The sequence below is a fragment of the Cupressus sempervirens genome, chromosome 6, assembly GCF_028749045.1.
Source record: "Cupressus sempervirens isolate cs-2001-9-10 chromosome 6, ASM2874904v1, whole genome shotgun sequence".
In the NCBI taxonomy this organism is placed as follows: Eukaryota; Viridiplantae; Streptophyta; class Pinopsida; order Cupressales; family Cupressaceae; genus Cupressus; species Cupressus sempervirens.
Window position 1 is genome coordinate 280524821 of NC_143123.1, and position 25944 is coordinate 280550764.

The following is a 25944-nucleotide window of genomic DNA, read 5'->3' on the forward strand; positions in this document are numbered from 1 at the left end:
AATTGTTAGTATGCTTTTGTTCTTCCATTTGGGTGTATTGTGTCATATTTTGCAATTATTTTTGAAGGACAAATCTGTTTACTAACTAAGTTGAACCTCAAACATACTTCAAGGCTAAAGGAATTCCAAAATGGGAACAGGCCACAACATTTGAACACCAAAGCCTGCTGAAGAATAACACTTGGGTCCTTTTTGATCTTCCACTAGGGAAGAAACCCATAGGCTGCAAATGGGTTTACACAATCAAATACAAATCGAATGGTACTTTGGATAAGTACATAGCTCATTTAGTTGCGAAGGGCTTTTCTCAGCATCAGGGCATTGCTTATGAGGAGACCTTTGCTCCTATTGCAAAAATGAGCACGGCCAGATTAGTCCTAGCCATGGCATCATAGTTTGGTTGGAAGGTCCATCAGATGGATGTTAAGAGTGCTTTCTTGAATGGTGATCTCCATGAAGAGGTCTACATGATGCAGCCTCCTGGTTTCAAGGTTGTTGGTAAAGACCATTAGGTTCTCAGATTGGTAAAAGCTCTCCATGGCTCGAAGTAGGCCCCTCGGGCATGGTACATAAAAATTGATAAGTACCTCAATGATCAAGGCTTCCAGAGGAGTTCTTCAGACTCAAATTTGTACGTCAAGTCTACTGATAGTGACATCATTCTTTTGGTCATTTATGTGGATGATTTGATCATCATTGGTAGTTTGACATCTTTGACTCTGGTAATTGAACAAAATTTATGCTAGTTTTTTGATATGATTGACCTTGGGCTCATGCATTATTGTCTAGGTGTTGAAGCTTGGCAACAATCTTTTGGTATATTCATCTCTTAGTCCAAATATGCCAGGGCTTTGTTAGAAAAATTCCGTATGCAGGATTGCAAGCCTACATCTACACCTACGAAGAAGGGTCTTAAGTTATTTGCAAAGTCTGATTCTCCTTCTGTTGATGATACTACATATAGGCAACTAGTAGGTAGCCTCATCTACCTTTCTGCTACTAGGCCTAACATCAGCTTCGTAGTCAGCTACATCTCACGCTTTATGACAGCTCCTAAGGCTGATCATTGGATGGCTGCAAAGTGTGTGCTTTGTTATGTGAAGGGCACTTTAGAGTATGAACTTTTGTACTCTCGAAGTTATACTCCTAGACTTAGTGGGTTCACAGATTTAGATTGGATAGGCTCTTTTGACTATAAAAAGTCAACTTTTGGATATTTGTTCAGTTTGGGATCCAGTGCCGTCAAATGGACCAACAAGAAGCATCAGGTAGTTTCTCTCTCCTCTACAGAGGTCGAATATAGAGGGATTGTTAAGGAAGGATGTGAAGCTGTTTGGCTTTGTCGGATGCTTGGGGATATGTAGATGTCACAGCAGGACCGACTACTCTGTTTGTTGATAAGGAAGGCGTTATCAAGTTAGCCTGAAATCTAGTCTTCCATGAACAAACCAAGCATGTAGATGTTCATTATCACTACATACAACAACTAGTTGAAGACGAGACTATAGATTTGCTGTATGTTCCTACCACAGATCAGACTGCAGACATTCTCACCAAACCTCTTGGTCTTGATAAGTTTGTCAAATTCAGAGGACAACTTGGTGTTGTAGATAGATTAACCATTGAGGGAGGGTATTATGATAATAGATAATCGTCTATTATTAGTTAATGGTAATCTAGTGTAAATATTAGAATGCTTTTAATACTTAGTTAGCTTTATTTAGTTGTAGCTTTTTAGCTTTCTTTCAGCTAGAATAAAATGTTCCTATTCTTTATGATCGTTTCCTAAGAAAAAATCGTTCCATTCTTTTGTATATAATGACCTCTTGGTCTCTGTTAATAACGAGTATTTTACCAATTACTTTGTAATAATAAGTTTGAATACCTTAAAAGTAATTTAGAAGGAAAATAGTGTACTGAATACTATTGAATGAACAACCAATTCCAGAATAACAATCTTGATTACTTGATAAACAACAATTTTTGCATGAGAAATATAATTCATTATATCAAGTGCAAAATGACATTTATACTATTTATAGAGCAACTGCATAAAATGAATGAAATAAATTAACTGTACCTTTAATCTAGTTAATTCTCTTCACATGATGTGCAAAATTTGCTTCAAAATAAATCTATAATAAATAATAAACTTAATGCACATGTCCGTCAATTAAACTGATGTACAATTATTGCAATTTTTCTTTAAAAGCTCAACATTTGTTGCCTTACGAAATGGACAGTCTTAACAATGGCCAAATCCAAGCTACTAATATGGAATGCTAAGAATAGTGGGAAGCTAAAAATATAATGGTTTGGCAAAAAATTGCAAACTCAAATTGGCCAAATCCAAGCTAATAATATGGAATGCTAAGAATAGTGGGAAGCTAAAAATATAATGGTTGGGCAAAAAATTGCAAACTCAATTTTTTTTATCATTTTGATAAATGGTGACAGCTAAAAGTAGCATGAACTAAAAATAAACTTCTCTTCTTGGAATGATAATGTTTTCCTTTTTTCTAAAACATGGCGGAATTCTGAAAATTCTGATATTTCTTAACATTTTTTTTTATGAATTGAATTTGAACACTTTTTGTTAAAATGTGTCTTTTCGAGTGCGCTACATTGCTGTAATGAATGTCTTTGAGTTCTTAGAATGATCTTGATTTAAATTTGCAGCTATTTAAGATAAAGAAAAACAATTTGAAGTAGTGCTGATGATTTGCTTCTTTTATGACTGTTTTGCCTTCAGATATAGCCTTGAGTTCATATCAAAACTGTTTATCTGATCTTGAAAGGCTTGTATAATGATTTAAGTTATCATGAATAGGTATAAGAATTACAGAAACTTTGGCTGTTTGGCATACGAATTGAACTTTTTACTACTAAACATTAAAACAATTGCAAAGATTGCAATGGACATTGGCAAGGGTGCGTGGAGCTTTGGGGTTGAAGGTAACTCCCCTTGTGGGGTCCTTATCCTGAAACTTAGGAGTGATTTAAAATGAGCTTTAGAAGTTAGATTCCTATTTAGGAGTATTTTTGTGTATTCTTCAGGTTTGGGTGGAGCCCATAGACGATTAGGGTCAAAGTTTCTGGCACGTAGGTTGAAAACTATTTAAGTTGTAAAAGTTCTTGGCTTTTTTGTTTTCTGGTGATGGGGTATGTCTGGAAGTCTTGGGGACAGTTGGGAGACTCCTTAGAGACCCTTGGACATCTTGGAGATGTCTGAGAGTCCCCAAGCTGTACCCAAACTCTTGGAATGTAGCACAAACGTTATCTGGTCTGGAGTGCCAGGTGTTGGACAGTAGGGGGTTTCTCCCCACCAAGCCCCCATGTCTCAGGGATGTCCCTACCTCTAAAGCATGGGGATTTTGAGGTAGGGGAAGGGGGAGGGTGAGGGTGACATATCCCCATGAAATGCTGACTTGTAAGCAAAAGCCACCAGCTATCAAAGCTCACAAGGAATAGGGAATGCTAGATGTTCTCATTTTTTATTAAGAATATAGTTGCAGTTAGTTCCACCAGAAAATAAAACATTTCAAAGAGTTTGCTGGCGGAAAACGGGGTAAAAAATCTTGACCTGTTATATTCATTCTTGGCCTGGTATGTTATTTGTTTTAATTCAATTTGATTATTCTCTTTGTGTAAAATCTTTCTATATTGCACACTTGGGAGAATGATTTGCTAATCATGATTGCAGAAGAATTTTTTTTTTCATTTAGTAATTTGTCTGCTGTGTGTGAGTTGCTTAATAATACAACTAAGTATGATGGTATATTATTGATTGCAGGTCGATGCTATGCTTCAGAACCTAGAAAAAGAACTTGACGATGTTGATGCAAAAATTGGTGATCGGTGGCGAATATTAGACAGGTTAATATACGGAATCTTTATATGATGAAACATGCATTGTAGTATTCTGAATTCTGAAATATTGTTATTTTTCAAATTTATTGTTGAATGTTTGTGGAGGTCCTGCTTAGTTAAACTATTAAGTGTAATAAAGAAGTATTGGCATCTGATCAATTTTATCCAGTTTTCTTTTGATGTCCACTGATTGGGCTCATATGTTGTTCGTAATGTCATATTAACTCTTTGGATAAGGCTTATCCATTCTGGTATTCGTGTTGTGAGATTTTGATATTTTCTAAACTAAGGATCTTACATTGTCAAACTGTGGCTACTAAATGTTAAAGATTTGAACCGGAAATATAAGAACATGAAATGCTCAGAATGCCAAAATTACCCTGGGAAAAGCCCTCTTCACAGAGACAAACAACTCAGCCCACAAAACCTGTATATTTTATTTCAGAAGAAGAGTTACAATGCTCCGAGCATAGAGCCTATCACAGATTCTAATCAACAGCGGATTAGATAAGAAACACAATAGCTTTAGCAGATAGTCATGCACAAGCTTACAGAACAAGCCGTGATGACTGCTGCTTATCATCCAAAATCTGACAGAACTGAATAATAACTAAAATGTCTCTGTCAATATTACACGACCACAAAACTGAATAATGACAAAAATGTGTATGTCTGTATTACACAACCACAGAACTGAATAATAAGAAAAATCTCAAGAGATGCTCTGCCATCCAACTTCTCTGACAATCAAATGTCTGAAGAATGCAGTGCACAGATAAATTAAGATAGCTGACTGCCCAAAGGCACTTACAGATTTTTCTTTTATCAAAATGCCAAAGATAGAATCCCACAACACTCATCTTTACCTCCTTATCTGTCATCACCCAACAATGGTGATTGCAGCCATTTTTCTTTGAGTCGAAAACCTTTCGAAGATAACTAAAAAAACGATGCTTACAGGATGAGCTGTTTGTGTGCCACAACAGCACATTTGAGAAGAGACCACCATGGTGAGACGATGAAATTTTATCTTACGGCCAGATATATACATGAAACTGAAATGGTCTTATGAACATCTTCCGTCAGAATCCCAATGGCACAAAAAAATAATTCTACTGCCAAATGGAAACATAACACATTAAAATGACAGTTTTGATTTTTGAGTTGCCTAAATAAAATTAAAAACATGGCATGAAGAAAACTACACATCCAAACAGCTACATGAATCTCATCACAATTTAGAAATAAGACAGAAAATAAACTTATGATTTCATATGAAGCTATAAATTTAACACTAACTAATGGAAGTTACAAATTGTTTTAATCTCCACAGATGACCAAAATGTGTCTGTGGGACTTGAATGACTAGCCAGTTACAATAACAAGGTGAGCCAATAATCGGCTCCATTGTCCAGAAGAAACAAAAACTTATAATCTTATAACAGTATAAAAAATCAGCGAGATGAGGCAAGCCTGAAGTGGGTGAGACCTAAACGTACCAGAAAAGATATTGTCATCTATTGCATTCTCTACGAACAACCATGTGAACAGGTACCTGTTGCTAAATAAGTTGAAGCTGATGGAGACCTTGGCATCAAAAAGTAGAAGAAATTGCAGGACCAGAGTCCTCATCAATCACAATTAAAGAACCACTTAAATATTATAATGAGCACAGGAGAATCACCACACTAAGTAAGCTTGGATGAATAAGTCTAATTGGCATAAGAAAGATTGAGAGATTGGCAATGTTGTGGAAATTACTGCCATGCCATTGACCTAAATCAGATTCAGATAATAGAATTCTTTTTTTCATTTTATAGATATTAGAATCAATGTTGAGGTGGTATTATTGCAACTGAGGGAAGTAAACTTATTGGAAGGATTTTTATTCATAGGTTATGAAAAATCGCCAGCAGAACTGAGGAAACTAAGCTTATTGGAAGAATATCTGTTTGGCTACGAAAAAGCCTCAGCTGCCATGAATTGAAATGTGCCAATTATTAATACTTAATACACAGACAAAAAATGACTTCTTCAAAAGAAGACCTTAGATTTTGTATAAAATCTGTACGAAAGCCAGAAGATGGAGCCTAAATGCATGTCTGTGCCTAAGCTATCTACTTTCTGTGGTGAATAAAAATGATAAGCCACCAACACTAATTAATTTAGAACTGATGAATAGTTAATGTAATCATGGACAACAAGACACAATATAGGATTTCATAAGTAGGCCATAAGGATATGCCATAATGTGAAATTATCAGTTGCATGCAGAAATCAAACAAAATCTATAACATGATTACTAGTTTAGAAGAGGAAAAAAGATATTCTATAAAGTTTCTTAATCATAGCATGTTGAATTTGACAGATTGTGGAAGAAGCTAAGGGTGAATTATTAAGTAGTGACAATTTGTAAATGTTCTTTGAGACTTTTTGAAACACTCAATTTTGTTGACATCTAGTTGCCACAATGTAGAAATCAAATATTTGATGTAGGGCAATGGTATTTTTTGTTATGAAAGATTGTCATGTGAAACCATAAAAGGATGAAAGATATGGGATTGTATAGGATCAATGGATGTCATACATGATGTACTATGCATTGAGATTGTCTTTAATGGTGTAGGGACCTTGATTGGTCATCAATCATTATGCCTAGAGTTGACAACACAAGGTGAAGATAGGTTCTTGGTTTACCATTAAGTATGACACTTAATTGATGTATGAGACACTCTAGTAGTAGACTGCAAAAGGACTTCTAAATCTTTTGTTTTTAATATTTTTCAACAAGGTATACATGCCTTAACCCCCTTTATGTTTTAACCTATTCCTCGTCTATGAAGTGCACACACCTTCACTGTTAGGCACACCTAGGTTTTAATTGAAACTACTTTAAAACATGCAAGTAAAAAATGCACGAGGATGGGCATGGCAGTTCGATCCAAGTTTATACATCAAATGCAACTCCAGCAATCAGCCAAGCCCATTCTCATGGCTTATGGTGATGTCATTTCATGTCTTTATGATCGACAGTATATTTAATGTCTATAGCAGTGGGGGCAAATTTGTCATAACATTCGGGTGGTGCTCAACCTATTTGAAAGAAGGAAAGTGGTCGCGCATGAAATGATAGCCTTCTGAAATCCATAATGTTTTTCTAGCCTTTGCAGATTCATAATGCTATGTATCCATATCTAGATTGGTATTAATCATCAAACTTCATTGTATTTTTGTAGCAGGTGGAGTAAAGAGCCATATCTACCTTGACAATATGGCTTGAATAGAGCAGAGACCAATATTTTTCATCCAATTCTTTCATCTTTCCTATGTCTTTCTCTAATAATGACTTTTCATCATTCGTTTGTTGTTTAATATTGCTTGTGCATAAGCACATCTAGATTAACAATTTATAGTGTTCTTCCTCAATTATCTCTTTGGATCTAGATAATAGATGATTTAGATGATGAGTATGAAGAGGCATGGTTCTATCTTCGTCCTGCTAGTTATTGTAGGTAATTTTTATATTATCTCCATCATTTGACTTGATGGCATATGACATATTTTCTACGTTGTTTGCTTCATTAGTTCTTGATCACTGTGAAGATGATGTGTTACATGTAAGAGGGTTTGGGATATAGTTTTTTGGAGTGAATTATTCTCCTCTAGGGAAGAATAGTTTTATTGCTTTAATAATAATGCGCAATGAAACTCTCTTCCAAAGACAACTTGGGAAATAAACATTTGCACCTATACTCCAAGAAATCGAGCTCTATTTGGAAACAGGTAAATTTAATGTGATCAACTTGTAAAATCTACCCCTCAACCTCCACTATATTTCTTTTAATACACTTAACATTGTTTTTCAGCTTAATCAACCAAACATCTTCGACATACCTCAAAAGGGTCACTTTCATAACTTTTTCATTCACCTTGAAGGTGTCAACTCAACAGAATTACTTATATGTTCACATGTTTTAAAGAGTTAAAACTCCCATAATTATCATCCTTGGACCCAAAGTCAAGCTTTGAGGGCTTGTTCATGATTACCTTACCTGCATAATGTTCTCGTGGTAAATTAGTGGCTTCATAGTTTGTACTCAAATGTTAGAAGGGGTTCATGCTCCCCTTTTGTATGATATCTCTGGTCTCTTTTTAAGACCTAACTATAGATTAAGTGGGTCTATTAACTTTACCCTTATTACAATAAAATGGTAAACCATTGTCATCAAGTGTTGGTTCTATTCTCTATATTATGAATCATTAGTGTACAAACATGAAATATATGGAAGTGTCATATCATAGATCACACACACAATGACTGTGTCAAGCATAAATCACATGTACTCAAGGGACTAGCTGATACACATGACAAGTAATAAGATGGCATGCTCTAACACACATTACATACACATTGAGTAGCTCCAATATACATCTCAAATACACAATGGCTGGCTCATACAAACATCACAAACACAATAGCAACTTACTCATATCGGCACCACAAAGACAATACTGGTTGAGATATAAGTATCTTGAAGACAATAATGTTTGACTCACAAAAGCATCACAAAGACAATAAAGTTCATCCATAATGGTTAACAAAACATTTGTCTGTAATGCATCCAACAACAACTAGGAATAGGAATTAGTGTATCCCATAATATACTGGGGGTCCATACTGAACCCAACAGGGTCAAGTGTACTATCTACCCATCAAGAAGAGGATTTAGTGCATCCCATATTACATTGTAGGCCCATCCTCAGTGCCAAGGATATTCACAATTAGTGATCCAACTTAAGTTGGTGGATTCCAACTCTAATTGCCTATATAGATTATTGGCGACAAGTTTGTCCACCTAAGAAGAAGTAGCTTTCGACATATACCCCTAGGTGAGCATATTGATATTGTCATCTTTCTTCTTGACAATCTTGGGTGACGCTTGCTAGTGCAGGAGCATATGGGCAGATTGGTGATCAACACCAACCAAAAGTATTGGTTTTCTTTTCTCAATTTTTTTTTGGTTTTGATTGGCATCTTTGAGAATCAAGATATCTACAATGAAAAAAGAGCCTATACTTATTTTATTAGTGCTAGAGACATCTATGGCAAATCCATATTTGTACTAAAACTACATGTTTAATACAATAATGTCAGGCACATTATGCCCAAGCGGATACAATGTGGGCAATTCTTGGATCCCAGAGACCATTTATGATGGTTGTGTTCTTGTCATAATTTCTTACCATTATTTGTAGTGATGTTCTCAATTCCCTCACATTTTCTATTCAATTCCACTCTCAAATACAATTATGATTGCTTATTGGACCTTACTTAATATGCCTTAAATCTCCCAACTAAAATTTAGGTTGCACTGGGGAATGTAAACTTTAACTTGATCTCCTTAATAAATATAGTATTTTTCCGTCAAGTTTATATCCTTCACAAAAACCCTAAATAATGATTCTAGTCTCTTCCTTGTGCAAAGTCTCTTAAAGATATATATATATTTCCATATTGATACTCCCTTGGTCATTAGCAAAAACGTATTTTCCCTATCTCGTTTTTCATTTGATGGAAGGGATTTAATTGATGTCTTATATCTTCTTGTTTGTAAAGTTACATTCTTTGGATGTTAAGAGGTATGTCTCTCCAACTTAAAATATTTAATATTTACGACTTGTTATCTTTATTCAAGATTAATCGCTATTTTACTTATCTTTATCTTCTTAGGTGGTGAATGGACAATTCAATCGACATTGATATCCTTTAATCATTATACATACTTTGGTAGAACCATTAAGTCGTTGATCAATGCCTATATATGAATATCTATCATATGCCTTGGTCGATTTGAGATTCTTATGTTTTGGTCAATTGATCTTATACTTTTTAACCTAGTCTCATCAATCCAAGACTTTGACCAATGCATTTAAATGTGGTTGGAGAAACCTCACTCAACTATTCATCTCATGAAAGCACTATCATGTTTCCTCCATTCCTTTGCCGATTGTGTAATGTTGGTGCGGATTGTATCATTCTTTAACTATTGATTGGATGAAGCCTTTAACTATTGATCCAGTTTGGAAAAGTGTCCCTGATATTTGCAATGGCAGGCACTAACAAGTTACTCCTTTAAGTATTGGCTCCTTGATGACTATTACCATGTGTGAAATGAAAATTACTATAGTGTAGAAAATTACAGAGAAAAGTAAAATCACATAACACAAAATTTATGTGGAAAAACTTGGTAAAAATATACCAAGAAAAAACCACAGGTCCATCTCTCAACTTTATTTCTCAATAATTTTCACAGTTACAACAACATTCAAAATGTTTAAACAATTATGACTTTGAGTTGTAGAGTTCGAAATATAACCACTTACTAAATTTAGTAACTATGACCTGTACAACTACATGTAATACACTTGCCAAAATTACTATTTTAGCCAAGGCATCAAAATGAATTACTATTTATGGCAAGTCGACTTATACAAACTTTCTAATTATAGCAGGTCTCCAAAAATTTAGCGTCTCTGGGAGGGTGCCTACGGCATTTTTGCCTCAGACGAGCACCTTAATGGCATCAATGGTGGCTTCAAGTTGCATAAAACTCAACCACACTAGATGATGAATATGATGACATCACATTCCAACATTCTCCCACTTGAAGTCAAATTACAAACTTGTGAAATTTCTTTGTCAAGAGTCCATTGCCATTGCTACCTATTGCTAGGTAATCTGCTGACCAAGAGAAATTCTGCACCAAATGAACTTCGCTATACCTACAGCCATTGTCATAATATTTGCAGGGTAAACATCTTTGTGAATCATGGCCAAAGATATTTGACCACCTGTTCGTCATGAACAAAATGACATTGAATAACAATATGCTTTGTTTTAGAATGATAGGCTGAGTTACATGCTAGTGACTAGCAATTTGACTGTCACAATGCAAAACTATTTTGTCCAGCCATATACTCTGCTTCTATTGTTGACAATGCCACTAGTGCCTGCAACATAGAAACCTAACTAACAACACCTCCATCTAAAGACAAAACATAATCTGTTGTAGACTTTCTCTTATTTCTGTCTCCACCAAAATCTGTATCTAGAACCCATCTACTTGAAGACTACTCCCACTATAACAGAGAGAAGCATTTGAGGTGCCTCTTAGATATCTAAGAATTCACTTCACAGTTGTCCAATGATCAATACCAGGATTTTCCATGTATTGACTGAGAACTCCCACTGCTTGCACAATGTCTGGTCTGATGCATACCATGGCTAACATAAGACTTCCAACTGCTGATGAGTATGATACATGAGACATCTTTGTCTTCTCTGCATCTGTGCTAGGGCATTGTTTTGAAGACAACTTAATGTGAATAGGAAATGGAGTACTAACTGGTTGTGCATTTTGCAATTTGAAGCATTGCATGGCTTCCTCCACATAAGTCTTTTGTGACAACCATAATTTCCTTTTGTTTCTATCTCTATATATCCTCATTCCAAGAATTTGTTTCGCACTTCCTAAGTCCATGTCAAACTCCCTAGCAAGCAGAGTTTTCAAATGGATGATTTTACCCATGATGGGACCTGCAACCAACATAACATCTACATACAAAAGTAGAATGATAAAACTGCCATCATCATACTTCTGAAAATAGGCACAATGATCAGCTTCACATCTACTAAACCCTCTACTCATCATGAAGGAATCAAACCACTTGTACCAACATCTTGGTGTCTGTTGTAAAACAATACATGATTTTTTTCAATCTGCAAACAAAACTCTCCTTGCCTTTCTCCTTGAAACCTTCTGGCTACTGCATATAAATTTCCAATGAGAGATCACCATACAGGAAGGCTGTTTTGATATCTAACTGTTCTAATTCCAAATCAAGACTACCAGCAAGAGCTAAAACAACTCTAACAGTAGTCAAACGAACAGCTCGTGAATTTTTTTCATCCAAATATATACCAGATTTCTGATTAACCCCCTAGGCCACCAATTGAGTTTTTGTCATTTAAATCTCTTTTCAGCATGAAGACCCACTTGTTCCCAATAGTTCTTCCTGTAGGTAATGGGACAAGCTCCCAAGTCCTATTTTATGAAGAGATTTCATCTCCTCTTCCATAGCAACTCTCCATTTGTTTGCACATTTTGCTTCACAAGCCTCCTAATATGAACCGGGTTCACCAACATCAGTTAATAATGCATAAGTAGAATTACAAAGAGAGTACCTTCCAAGTGCTTTGGATGCTCTATTGGATCTTCTTACAATGGGTTATACTTCACTCTGTGCCTGTTTTGGTTGTTACTCTCCATTTGTTTGCACATTTTGCTTCACAAGCCTCCTAATATGAACCGGGTTCACCAACATCAGTCAGTAATGCATAAGCAGAATTACAAAGAGAGTACCTTCCAAGTGCTTTGGATGCTCTATTGGATCTTCTTACAATGGGTGATACTTCACCCTATGGTTGTTTTGGTTGTTGTTCAACTAGGTGATCTTCTAATTGTTCTTCATCTAGAACATCAGGACCAGCAATATGGTTTTCCATCTCTACTAGAATAACTTCAGCACCTTGTTTTCGCTTATCTCCTTTTGGCGCCTTCTCATTAAAGAACACATCACGGCTAACAATAACCTTGTGTGCAGAGACATCCCACAACCTATATTCCTTTGTACCTTCTACAAAACCAAGAAAAATAGATTTGGTGGATTTCTTGTCCAACTTATTTCTACTCTCTTTAGGAATATGTGCGTAAGCATTAGAACCAAAAATATGAAGAAATGAGTAGTCAACTGGCTTACCTTTCCATATTTCTTTAGGAATTTTATTTTCAAGAGCAGTAGTGGGAGATCTGTTGATCAAAAACAAGCTGTGTTAACAGCCTCACACCAAAATTTCTGCTCCAAACCAGCAGTGCGTAATCTACATCTGGTTCACTCCAAAATTGTATGATTCATGTGTTCAACAACACCATTTTGTTGTGGTGTCCTACCAACTGTTAATTGTCTTGCCATTCCATGTTCACTACGAATCTTTTGAACAAATTTCATCTTCATTATATGTTCTTAGACATTTGATAGTCTTACCCTTTTCATTCTCTACAGAGCCCTAAACCCCTTGAAACAAGATATGACTTAAGATTTCTTCTTGAGAAGATATATCCACACCTTACGAGAATAATCATCTATAAATGAAACAAAATATGATGATCCTTCAATAGATGTTATAGGAGATTCCCAAGTATTTGAATGAATTAAATCTAAAACATCTTACGAGAATAATCATCTATAAATGAAACAAAATATGATGATCCTTCAATAGATGTTATAGGAGATTCCCAAGTATTTGAATGAATTAAATCTAAAACATCTTCGCTTCTCGCAGTACTTGCAGGAAAAAATATTCTATTTTTCTTTCCAAACAAGCAATGTTCACAAAAAATTAAATATTTGAATTTAGCACTAGGAAGAAGATTTCTTTTCAACAACACCTTGAGCCCTTGTTCACTCATATGACCTACCCTTTGATGCTAGGTTGTTAATGAGTCCATCTCTGCATCATCTACTACAACAACTTCTCCATTGTCAGTTTTAACAACCTATACAAATTGTCAACTTTATCTCCCTTAAGTGCAACCAAGACTCCCTTTGTTACTTCCAAGCAATGATTCTCACCACTAAACCGAAAACTTGGTTCATCAAATACTACAAGTGAAAGCAGATTTTTCTTTAAACTAGGTGCATGTTTAACATGCTGAATAGTTCTAACTACTCCATCAAACATCTCAATTCTTACCTCTTGTTCACCAGTGTCTTCACATGGGGTATCATTTCTTATGTAAAGCATACCTCCATGACAAGCCCGATAAGAAGAAAACCAGTCTTTACCATGACTCATACGAAGGGAAGCACTATAATCAAGTATCGAAACTTGAAGTAAAGAACTTCTCAAGCTAGCCGTTAATACCTCTCCATCTTCCAAAGGTGTCTGAACTTCTGCATTATTTGATTCAGATGCATTTGAAGTAGGATTCTCCATGGTTGCTTTTGACAACATGCAATCCCTTCTTACATGTCCACTTTTTTCACAATTCCGACACTTCACCTTTTCCCTCCCCTTTGGTTTGGAACTATTTTGTCCATGATCAGTATTTGTTCTCTCCTGAGTTTTGCCTCTAGCAACTAAGGCTTCATTAGATGAAGAAGATCATTGAGATGTCTTTTGCCTTGAATCCTTAGAGATTAAAGCAGACACCGCATCATCAAGGAACAACATCCCACTAGGTGCAAGATTATTGAGAGCCATAACGAACTGATCCCAACTACCAGGCAAGGTGCAAAGTAAATTGCTACCTCATCTTCTTCAACAATCTCAACTTCATTGAAGCCAAGTTGCTTGTTAGTGTGTTAAAATCATTTAGGTGATGTGTGATGGATATATTGTCATGCATCCTCAAATTATATAGTTGTCTTCTAGAAGAATTTATTTGCCAAAGACTTCGTTTCATACAACTTTGAAGCTTACTCCATAAACTAGGAGTAGATTTCTCCTCTGCAACATTGAAAAGAACTGAATCTACTAGAGATAATTGGATTGTACCTTTAGCAGCATTATCCATAAATTTCCAATCTGCAACTGTCATATTTGCAGGTTTTGATGAAACTCCCTTGGAGTGAAATCACAACCATCCTTTACCAGCAAAGCTTGAATCTTCAGCTTCCAGAGGGCAACGTTTGAGCCATCAAAATTTTGCATTGCAAAGATGGTAACAGGTTTTCCTGCCATTGCTCACCACTCCAAACAAATGAATTCTACACTAATAACTAAATGAAAATTACAATAGTGTAAAAAATTTCTGAGAAGAGCAGAATTACATAACACAATATTTATGTGGAAAAACCTAGTAAAAATATACCAGTAACAAACCATGGGGCAATCTCTCAACTTTATTTCTTAGGAATTTTCACAGTTACAACAATGTTCAAATGTATGTTCAAATGTATGAACAATCATGACTTTGAGTTGCATAAAACAACTGAGTTGTAGAGTTCAAAATACTGACCACTTACTAAATTTTACCAAATTTAGTAACTATGGCTCGTACAACATGTAATACACTTTTTGAAATTACTATTTTAGGCAAGTCACCAATTTAGAGTAAGTTAACTGATACAAACTTTCTAATTATAGTAAGTCTCCAAAAATTTAGTGCCTATGGTGTTTTCACCTCCGGTGAGCGCCTTAATGGCACTTTACATGAGTATCTGTGATGACTCAACCCATTTTAATAACTCAACCACAAGTAGATGATGAATATGATGACTCACATTCCAACAATGTGTGTGGGAGCAATCTACAAATCCATCGGTTGACCGATGGTAAAATTTCCTTTGTTTTTTCGATGAATGTATTTAGTCATGCGCTAAATGAAATGCTTTATTGATGGGTGTGTTTATTGCTTTAGTGGTCTTGACCACAGACCGTCCATATATATATTTCTATATTACAAACGGGTGTAATCCTTGGATCCCAAAGTTTGTGGCTCTTCATTTATGTTTTCTTTAATGGTCAATCAAGATATCTATTAGTATTCTATTTGTATACATATTGATTTCATATATGAATCAATTGATAGGGGAGTTGTAGGTAATAGGTATATATTTTATTAACATTAATATATATTATATTATTAATAATATATTTATATTATTGTAGCAATTGATTATATAATATGATTTATTTATTTATATTGTAATTATATTGATTAATCTATTTATCCATTATATATAATATTTTTAGTTAGTTATTAAATTATCATTCTTTATTCTTCAGTATTTATAAGTATTATATGATATACCATTAAATTCAATTGTTATTGCAATAATATATAATCTTATTTATATATAGTTATATTTATATATTATATTAAATTATTAATATTTTGATTATTATTATTTGTTGAGATTAATTAGCCGATATGCTATTATACTGGGAATATTGATTGGAATGTAAGATGTCTTACCCAACAAATGAAAAAATGGTGCAATAAAGGTTAGCAAAATTTAGAATGGTGCTGAAAAATTGTCAAGGCTTTTCAAATTGCATGCGCTTTTTGCTAACCCAACAAGAGCTAGCGTCTTTGGTGACTTACATTGAATTATCTTTGAACTCTGGAAAATTTTGTTGACCCGCTAAATATTTGGCTTTGTTTCATGAAATAAAATTATGTAGAGACAAGTATTTCTTGTCGGTTGACATCGACGGTGACTCCCTCAACATTGTAAAAACAATTTCAATGAGCTCGACCCCAAGTCTGAAATCCGAAATGTGGTTGAACAACATTAAGTAGCTCTTATGCAGATTGGACTTTTCAATAATACATGTTTATCATGAATATAATGCAACCACTAACAGTCTTGCAAACTGTGTAACTGATCAAACTGAGCTTATGGTCATTTCTAACCAAACTGATAAATGGAGTTTGGGCCTATGTAGTAGTGAAATTTATTGATGGTTGAAGGCAATTGTGTGAGGAGAGCGTAAAAATAATATCATGAAATATTACATGCTCACAAAAAACAAAATAGATCCACTTTTGTTCATTTTTCGTCCATGTAAACCTTCTTGGGGATATTAGGGGCAAATTATAGGACAAAGAACCCTTCTCAATCGAACAATGGCATGGCCCTGCCACTCTTCTCAACCCCACATTCCTCTCTCCTACCCACCACACTACTCACCAAGTTCCTGTTCCAATACAACCTAAATCTAAGGGCGAAAATCTAGATAGTTAGCTCTGCTAGAGACCCAAAAGATGGTTCTTGACACAGGCACAAGCTCTCATGGCTGCAATGCACTCAGTTATTCAACCCGCTTCCGTTCTCCACCTACACTTCAATTCCTACACCACAATCTACACAAACAAAACCTCAAACTTCCCAATTCCCACAATATGCAACACAAATGGCCTCCTGCAATTCATCTACCCATATGTAGACCAAACTTCAGTGCAGAGCAATCTCGGAACAAACACCATTACTATCCCCACCCTCAAAATCCCTAATTTCATATTTAGCTGCAACATTCTGGCCCTTCCATCCTAGACCCCAGATTAATGGGCCTCGACTGATGTGATCTCTCATTCATTTCACAGATTCCACAACCCAAAATCTCTTACTGCATTACCCGAAATACCAATTCCCCTGACATTCTCTTGTTGGGCAATTCACCATTTTCAAACTCAAAATATCTTTGCTACATTCCCAAATCTGTATCTACATGGGCCGTGGATTGTACTGAGCTTAGAGCACACTGATCTTTGAGTACATTTCCTGGGACTCTGAAGTTTAGAAAAGTTCTCGAATTTTGTGGAGAACAACTCAAGAATTTTGAAGTACTATAGAGGTTTTGCAAAGTATGGTAGAAGTACTATAGAGATTTTGGGAAGTATGGTAGTTTAGAATTTTGAAGACTTGCTGAGAAACTGTAAACTCTCATGGAGGTAAATGTTTAGTAGAAAAAGTCTTGTAGAGGAATTTTGCTGTCCTGTAGAAGAATTTAGAAAATTTATGTTGATTTTTTTGAAGAAAAGTTCAAAAAGTTGTAATGTATTGTAGAAGAGTTGTAAAGATGTACAAAGAAATTGTGAAGGTCTGTAAAATTCATTTTATATATTTTACAACGGAAAAACAGTATTACTTTTTGAACGAAATTTAGTTTCTGTATACTATATACAATTAATAAAATCATGTAAATTGAAATTAAATGCATTCAGTTTTTTAGCGTATGTTTGATCATTTTTAAGATTTTGGTTAATTTTTTTTATAAAGGTACTAATAAAATTAACTTTAGATTTAATACATTTTTTTTTCTTCAATTGGTAAAAGGAAATTGCCCATTTTTCATTAATTAATTTAGAATTTTTGCATCAATATTTATCCCCATTCAAGTGCAGGCATTGGGAAAAAAGAACAGTGAAGAAAACCCCTGGTATAGCCTGGGACGATATTGTCCTATCTACTTAATACAACCACCCCTTAACTTTAAGGGGACTATGAGAAGGCATTCCCTCTCTTACAATATAATTATGCAAAATTCTCAATTTAACAACATGTACAACTTTATATAATTTATGGGATTTCCTATCTTCATGTATAAACGTTTCCTTGTTGCTTGACTACTATTCCATACATGAAATTTTGTACCTGCAATTCCTTCTTTCGGCTAAGATCCATTGTTAGTTGGAAAACATAATACTCAAACATATTTAGATAATTTTAAGGAAACATGTCTATGAGCTAGCTTGCAAAAATACTTCATTTTCTTTTATATTTTGCTAAGGGTGTATTGCAGTGTTATTTATATAATGTATTTTGCACTAGGTTTTATTCAATGTAAACTATTGAATACATTCTTTGATATTTATACCGTTGGCTCCTAAATTAGCTAATTCATCTTCTTGTTTATTACCTTCTCTATAGATATGCTTAAACTCAATTTCTGTAAATTGTGAAATGAACTAAAGAGATTTTTCTAATATTGAGTTTAATTTCCAAGTTGGTGTTTTACTTGTTCGAGTTGCATTGATGATTATTTGAGAGTCTCCTTCCACTATTAATTTGTTGATTCCTAAAGTCTTACTAAGATGAAGATCCTCAGTTAGAGCTATTATCTCTGCCATATTGTTGGAAACGTTGTTTAGAGATTTTGATAGCTTGCCAATGGTTTGACCTTTTTTATCATGGATGATGCATCCTATGCCTGCCTTGCCTGGGTTGCTTTGTGATGCTCCATCAATGTTTATTTTATGCCACCTAGTTCTAGATAATTCCCATTTACATAAAATTCTTTCTACTTTGCTGGCTTTTCTTGCTTTCCCATACTGGGGTGGGATAATCAAGTTATTCCATTTCTTGCGAATATATTCATCCTATAATGAGAATGAGGCTTTATAATGATTATGATTCCCAAGTCTACTATTCAAAGTTTTAACAATGCTCGCCTCCATCTTTTTCCCTAGAGATTCGACAATCATAGCTTTATCTTGAAAAAGCCTTCTATTATGCTTTTTCCACAATTCATATGTTACAATAGATGGAATCACTACCCCTTTGTAGAGATTGTATAAAAATTTGGATGGCCATTGTTGTAAAAATTCTTTTAAATCCAAAGGAAAGGCAATAGACCAATTCAACTTCTGACAAATAAAGTTCGAACATTTATAAGCGTAGGGGCAGTTAAGTGGAATATGGTTGACCATCTCAGAATCTTGTTTAAACAACATACATCTGGATTGTCCTTCATAATCTCCTTTCCAGAACCATTCAATGGTAAGCAAACGATTATGCATAGCAGCCTAGAGAATGTTACTTGCTTTTGGAAAACATGCATTACTCCAACATAAATGAAGTGGATAATCTGAATTGTGTTGATCCAAATATTTTATGGCAAACGTATATCCCTCTTTAACCTTGTAGTTTCCATTATTGAATCCCTACCATAGAAGTTGATAGTTCCATTACTTAATCACAAATGTTTTATTGCTACATATCCCCAATATTCTTTCTTTTGGTTTTCTGATAAATTAACATTATTTAAAGATCTTTATTTCCATCCAAGTGTTGGTGATTCTTCATCCTTTTCTATATAATGGATTAATTCCTCCCCCCATTCATGTTTTAATGTGTTATGGATACGTGGGTCAATGTGGTTAGACTGTATTGGAGCATATCGTCTCCAAGAATCTTCCCAAAAAAGGGTCGACTTACCATTACCAATATTCCAAGTTAACCTATTGTTAATAATTTCTTTGCATGAAAGAATGAAATTCCAAACTCTTGAACCATTTGGGTGGTTATGACATCGAAAGATGTTAAATGGGTTAGCATCTAACACATATTTGTCAAGAAGAATGTTTGCCTGTTTTCTTTGTGGTTCCTTCAACAAATTCCAACACAGTTTAGCTCCCAATGCAATGTTTTGGGAAGCTAGGTTCTTAATACTTGGACCCCCTTTTTCTATAGGTTTGCATATATTTTTCCCACTTGATTAGTAGAATTTTCTTTAAATTAGAGGTCCCTTGGCAATAAAAATTTCTGATTTCAGTTTCAGTTTTCTTACAAGTACTAGACAATAAGGGTAGAATGGACATTTGATAAATGGGGTTTGAGGCTAATACCGATTTTATCATTGTCGCTCTTTCGATGTTAGATAACCATTTTCCTTTCCAAGTGTTCATTCTGGATTGACTCTCATTGATCACAGGTGCCCATAGGTTATTGCTCTTTTTTCCCTTCATCTATTTTAATGCCTAAATATTTGCATGGGAAATTCCCTTTCTTGTACCCTAATATTTTGCAAATTTCGGTTTCAATTTCTGGTTGAGTATTAATGAAGAAAACTTCTGATTTGTTGGAGGTCACCTTTTGTCCTGAGGCATACATATATTTCTGTAAAATTTCTTTGAAATGTGTTGCCTTTTGATAGGAGCTAGCGCCCAAAAGAATAGTATCATCGGCAAACTGTTGATGCATAACATTCTTAGTGTTTTTCAATACTTTGATGCCTTGAATCTTACCTTCTTGATGGGCCTTATGTATTGTTCTTCCCAAAGCTTCTGCCATTATTACCTATGCTCCACGGGGACGCGTCCCCTGCCTCTGTACCCTAGTACCCGTACCGGGTACGAAATGGGGATGTGGGTACGGATTTTGGCCGTACCCTGCGACGTCCCTTTTTGAGGGGAAAGGGGACGGTCCCCGAAACGTCAAAAAAAGTTTCATAGGAAACTTGGGTACGGATTTCCGTACCGGGGATGGCGTTCCCGTCCCTCACCTGTACCCTTTTGCCCACGCCGTCCCCTATTTTCCAGCCGGCCGCGGGTGAGTTAAAAGGTTAAAAAAAATGGTTTAGAAAAAAAAAAATTTAGTCTTTTCTATTCCGCCTAGGGCCCACATGGATGTTAAGTTGTTAACCCTAATGTGTCTTCTTAAATAGTTAAAGTTGGAGTTCATTATGTCATTTTGATTTTCATTTCATGCATGATGATGATAGATTGATACTTGGAGCCTTTGGGCATTTTTCTAATTGTATGCGATATTCGGATATATCATCATATCATATTCTCATTTTGATTCTAATCTTAATAGTTTTCAATTTCCATGTATTCTATGGTGAATGGTTTACCAATGTTATGATTTATCATTGTTATGGTATGCATATCAGAAATATATCTCTAAAGAAGTCTAATTCTCCATATAAAAAAAAATTAAAATCCCCTATATTTTATAGCCGTCCCCTGAGGTCCCGTCCCCTAAATTTTGGCTTCGACCCGTACCCATACCGGAAACACATTCCCGTCCCCTAAAACGTCCCCGTCCCGGAAACTCCGTGGAGCATAGATTATTACGAAAAGAAAAGGGGAAATTGGATCCCTTGTTACCTCTTGAAGTTTGAAAAACCTTCTGGGTTACCATTAATCATTGTAGAAAGTTTGGGTGTACTAATACAATTAAAAATTAGATTGATCCATTGTTTGGAGTAACCAAAAGACTCCATGCATTTACACAGGAATCTCCAGTTAACCTTATCATATGCTAGTTGAATATCAAGCTTAATCAGCATGCTGGGTTCCTTATTAACTTAAGTCATATGAATTAGTTTTTAAATGATGCTGATTCCTTCTAATATTGATTTATTTGGGACAAAAGTTGTTTGTTCTTCTGGAATAATTTTAAGTAGTAGTAGTTTAAATCTATTAGCTAATGTTTTGGATAAGATCTTGTAGAAGTTGTGATTCTAATTGTTTCTTGGGAAGGTACTTCCCCTTTCCTGCCTGAAATATTTTTGATAGTACTGCTTGTTCTCTTTTGTTGCCTGCCATATTTCGAAGTTCACAAGCGATTTCCTTCCTCTCTTCTGTTGCTTTGTTGGTATCTTAGGTTTTGTTAATCCATCCTTTATTGATGCTAAGCCGAGTATATCTTTTGTTCTGCTGAGTTGTGTTTTTGCTATATCTTCTTCTTCCAAGATCTCTTCTTCCATTTCTACTCTCAAAGCTTGTTTTATCTTATTGTTGAAGGCTGTTATATCTTCCTCTCTTCCTGATTTATCTGCGTCTGGAGTTCATGATTGATCTCTTTAGATTTAATTTGCTGGGGGAGCTTTTGTTTTCTGTCTCAATATTTACCTTAATAAGTTGCTTATCTGAGATGTCTTCTTTAGATTTGTTTATTTGATTGATGTGATTATTTGAGATATTTTCTTTATAGTTGTGTTCTGGTGTTTCTACATTCTTTACTAACATTTTGTTTCTTTTTGTTGGATCAGTTTCTTCATCAGATGAGTCAAATGACATTTCATAGTTTTCTGTTAGGTAATTATCACTGATTGGAGTTTGCCAAAATTTTGACTAAGGGTTCTGTTCTCTCTTCTTGGGTCTTTTGGTTACTAAATTTGACTCTTTGGGAATCCTGATTCCGGTTTGAAGCTCTGCTGCAATTTGGGCTGGAGTATTTGGAATTGTAATATCATTAGGGTTATCTTTTTATGAGGAGTATGCAGGACAATCTCGGGTTGCAAGAACTCTCTCTCTCTCTCTTCCTTTCAATTTTGGATTTTTCTCATTTTTATTTGTATATATTTTTCCTTTTCCACTAACTTGATTGGATTACTTGAATCCTTTTTGTCGTTGTCATTCCTAATATTGATAAAGGGAGATCGACTTTCTTTTAAAAGGGGATCCTTAATTATATGTATTGGATCTGAATCCTTAATGAAGTGTTGGTTGTTTACCTGCTGGTGGTTGTTGTGGGCATTATCCCATAATGTGAGCTGATCACATAAGTCGTTGTGGATTAAAATTATATCCTTGTCAACTGTGTATGTGCATATGTTCCTTCTTGTTTCTTCAATTTATAGTTTTTGTTGTTTACATATTTCATTTGTTTCTTCCTCAATGTATTCTTGATGATTTTCTTTTTTCATCTTTTTTGTTTTGGCTTCTTCTATGTTCTGTGAAGCCTCCTCATAAATCTGCTCTGGCTCTTCTTGCACAATTTCTCCTTCTTCTGCTTGACCCATCAGGGAGCAAATCTGGCTCTCTATATTTCTAATAGTATCTACTATTCTTTTGACTCTGGTAATCATTGTTTTGAGTGCGGCCATCTTCATTTTTCCTGAATAACTTGGCTTTTGATGGGGAAATCTTATCCAGGTTTGATCTCCTATTTGAAATTGTCTTTTAAATTTGGATAAAAAAGGGTTATACATTGAATGTCTCCAAGGAACTTTTCATACTGTAAATTATATATTGATCTCTTTGTTATGAGTTTGATTGAATTCAGTTCTATTGAGTCATATTTTATTGTGACCAGAATTTTAACTTCATTTGATTCTTGAAGTCTGATTCAATGCCTATAGAATTTCCTATTGAATCCCCTATCATTTTTAATATATGAATATGTAGTAATTCTACTGGAGAATTTCTGAAGACTATTCATGTTGTATGTCTAATTAGAAGGCTGCTTCCTCATTGAAATTTGGTGACTATCTGATAAATTTCACATAATATCAGTTGTGAAAACACAGAGGGCCAGAAACAAGTTCATCCCTGATTTCTTTATTCTTGCAATGTAAGAAAGCCAAATTATTTGAAACTGGAGTGACACTTACCTAGTCTCTGCAGAATTTCTTTAACCAATCAACCAGCTTAGCATCCTTGGTTTTGGAACCATTCCAATTGGCAAAGATGCCCAATGTTCTACATCTATGCGATCGATCTTCTTTGTATTCATTACTGATGATTACTATCTTATCCTTGATATTTTGATTTTTATCTCAATGCTTCACAGGTTTGTCTGCGATACTGCCTTTGATTTTTCTCCCATATTGTGTTTGCTTAGTGCCATTATAGCCGTATCTCTATTTTGGTTAGGAAACATTTTTCTCTTGTTGTGGTAACCATCAGATCTCAATCCTTTTTCATCACCTGGATTGGATCTTAATTTATTTGAGAGAAATTCATCATTCTTAATGGGTTTGATAAGGTTAGGGTTTGTTTTGATGTTGTGAAACCCTATTCTACTTCCACCCTGGGAGTTCTTTTCTTGATTCATTCTTGTCATCCTTGCGGATATAGATTTAAAAGCCTTTGACTGTGATGGGAGTGGGCATTTGATTGGGTAAATGTAACTAGGGTCTTTCTTCCATATATTCTTTCTGACTACTGTAATCCTTTCGTTTGTCGTATCATTATTTTTGGATTTAATAGGGTTTTGGCTACACACCTTATTATTGCCTTGTGGTCCTACTGGATCCTTCTATTCTTTGAGATGGAAATCTGTTTTATTCCTCTAGTTTTGGCATATTTAGTTTTGGCAAAACGGTTTCTTTGTTCTTAACTGAAGGTAACTTGGATGAATTTTGAATTCTTGATCCCCATATCTTGAAATTCGATTTGCTGTGTCTACCCTAGGGTTGATTCCCCTTTTCTTGTATTGGAATTTTCTTTAATTGCTTATCGATGCATTTCAGTGTTTTAAATTTATTTGAAGTTGAGATTGAATTTTGGATCGCATATCTGGTTTTAATGAAAAAAACTGCCTGTCTTATTTTTGCATTCACATGCTAAGTTCATTTTTCAAATTTTCTATGGTATTTGTTCGATTTAATACATTCTTTTAAAATTATATATGAAATATTTTCAATTATATATATTAAATGAACTATATATATTTTTTGATCGATAAGAGGCTGAAGCCAAGATTAATTATTATTTGTTGAGATTAATTATTATTGTGTTATGCTCGAGTAGACTTGAACCCAAGACCTCCCATATGAGAGGCTCACAAGTTACCATTATGTTGTAGGCTCTTGCCTTAAATGAACTAGATTATTTAACTTTATGTGTTGTCCTCTATATTTTTTGTTTTTGATTTGGAGTTTAACGTAGGTAGTATATTTTCTTTAAAATTTAATGTCCCTTCTTAAAATAATTATCAATTAGAAAAAGGAAAAAAAAGTAAAAGAAGAAGAGAAGGGAGAAGAAGGGGAAAGAGAAGGATGATAAGGAGGAGGAGAAAGATAAAAAAGGGATGGAGAATATGCTGAAGGAGGAGGCGAAGGAGAAGACCAAGATGGTGAAGGAGAAAGGGAAGATGAAGTAGGAGGAAGGGGGAGGAAAATGAGAAAATGAAGAATAAGACACAAAACAAGAAGCAAAGCAAGGAGGAGGAGGAGGAGTGACAAAGTAGAAAGAGAATAAAGGGAAGAAGAATGTGGTAGAGGAGGAGGCAAAGGAGAACACCAAAGGAAAATAGGATAAGAAGAAGAAGATGAAGGAGAAGTAGTTGGAAAAAAGGGAGGAAAATGAGAATTAGTAAAAAGGAGAAGATTAAGAAGAAGAAAGAGACTAGGAACAATGGAATGCCAGTTTTATATCTCTCTATCTGTGTACCTATTGCACCTCCTTTAGGTGCAAATGCGAGTTATTCTTATTTATTAAGTTCAAGTAGACTCGAACCCAAGACCTCCCAGAGGAAAGGCTCACAATTTACCGTTGTGCTATAAGTTGTTCCCTATTTTAATAATATATAATTATATTAGGGATTATATTATATTTGTTTGTTTGTAAAATTATTGTTTAATTCTTATCTTATTTTAATACAGGGACTTCACAAATACTCGAGTCCTCTCTCTAAACAAATATAACAAGTTGCAAAAATGAAGTGGGCACAAAATGACTTTGTACAAAAATATTTAACTGCTTTCAAGTAAAATCATTTGGAAAACATAAAGCCAAAATCTCCAAATGTCACCAGCATCTTACTTGTCTATGCCCGAGTGGAAGCTTTGGAACAAAGTATGAACAACCATCAAAGTATAAAAGGATATGGGATTTTGTCAAATGCTGAAGTTGCAACTGTGCTAGCATAAGTGTGTAGAGTGCATGGATTGATAGAATATCTTATGGAAATCCATTATTGCTGGTGATGCACAAAATAGATATGTTGATTAGGCTAGAGAAATTTTCAAGCAAATAAAATTGGCAGGTTTAG

At 34.8% G+C, this 25944-nt stretch overlaps 1 protein-coding gene across 3 annotated transcripts in view; it reads left to right on the forward strand.

Annotated features, from left to right (window-relative positions):
• Positions 1-25944, forward strand: part of LOC149552312 (uncharacterized) — a 133196-nt gene that overhangs the window by 86564 nt on the left and 20688 nt on the right. For all 3 annotated transcript variants that reach the window (XM_089787833.1, XM_089787836.1, XM_089787835.1), the window contains exon 13: positions 3794-3876. In XM_089787833.1, coding sequence (XP_089643959.1) covers positions 3794-3876 — 83 coding nt within the window. The remainder of the gene's footprint in view (positions 1-3793; positions 3877-25944) is intronic.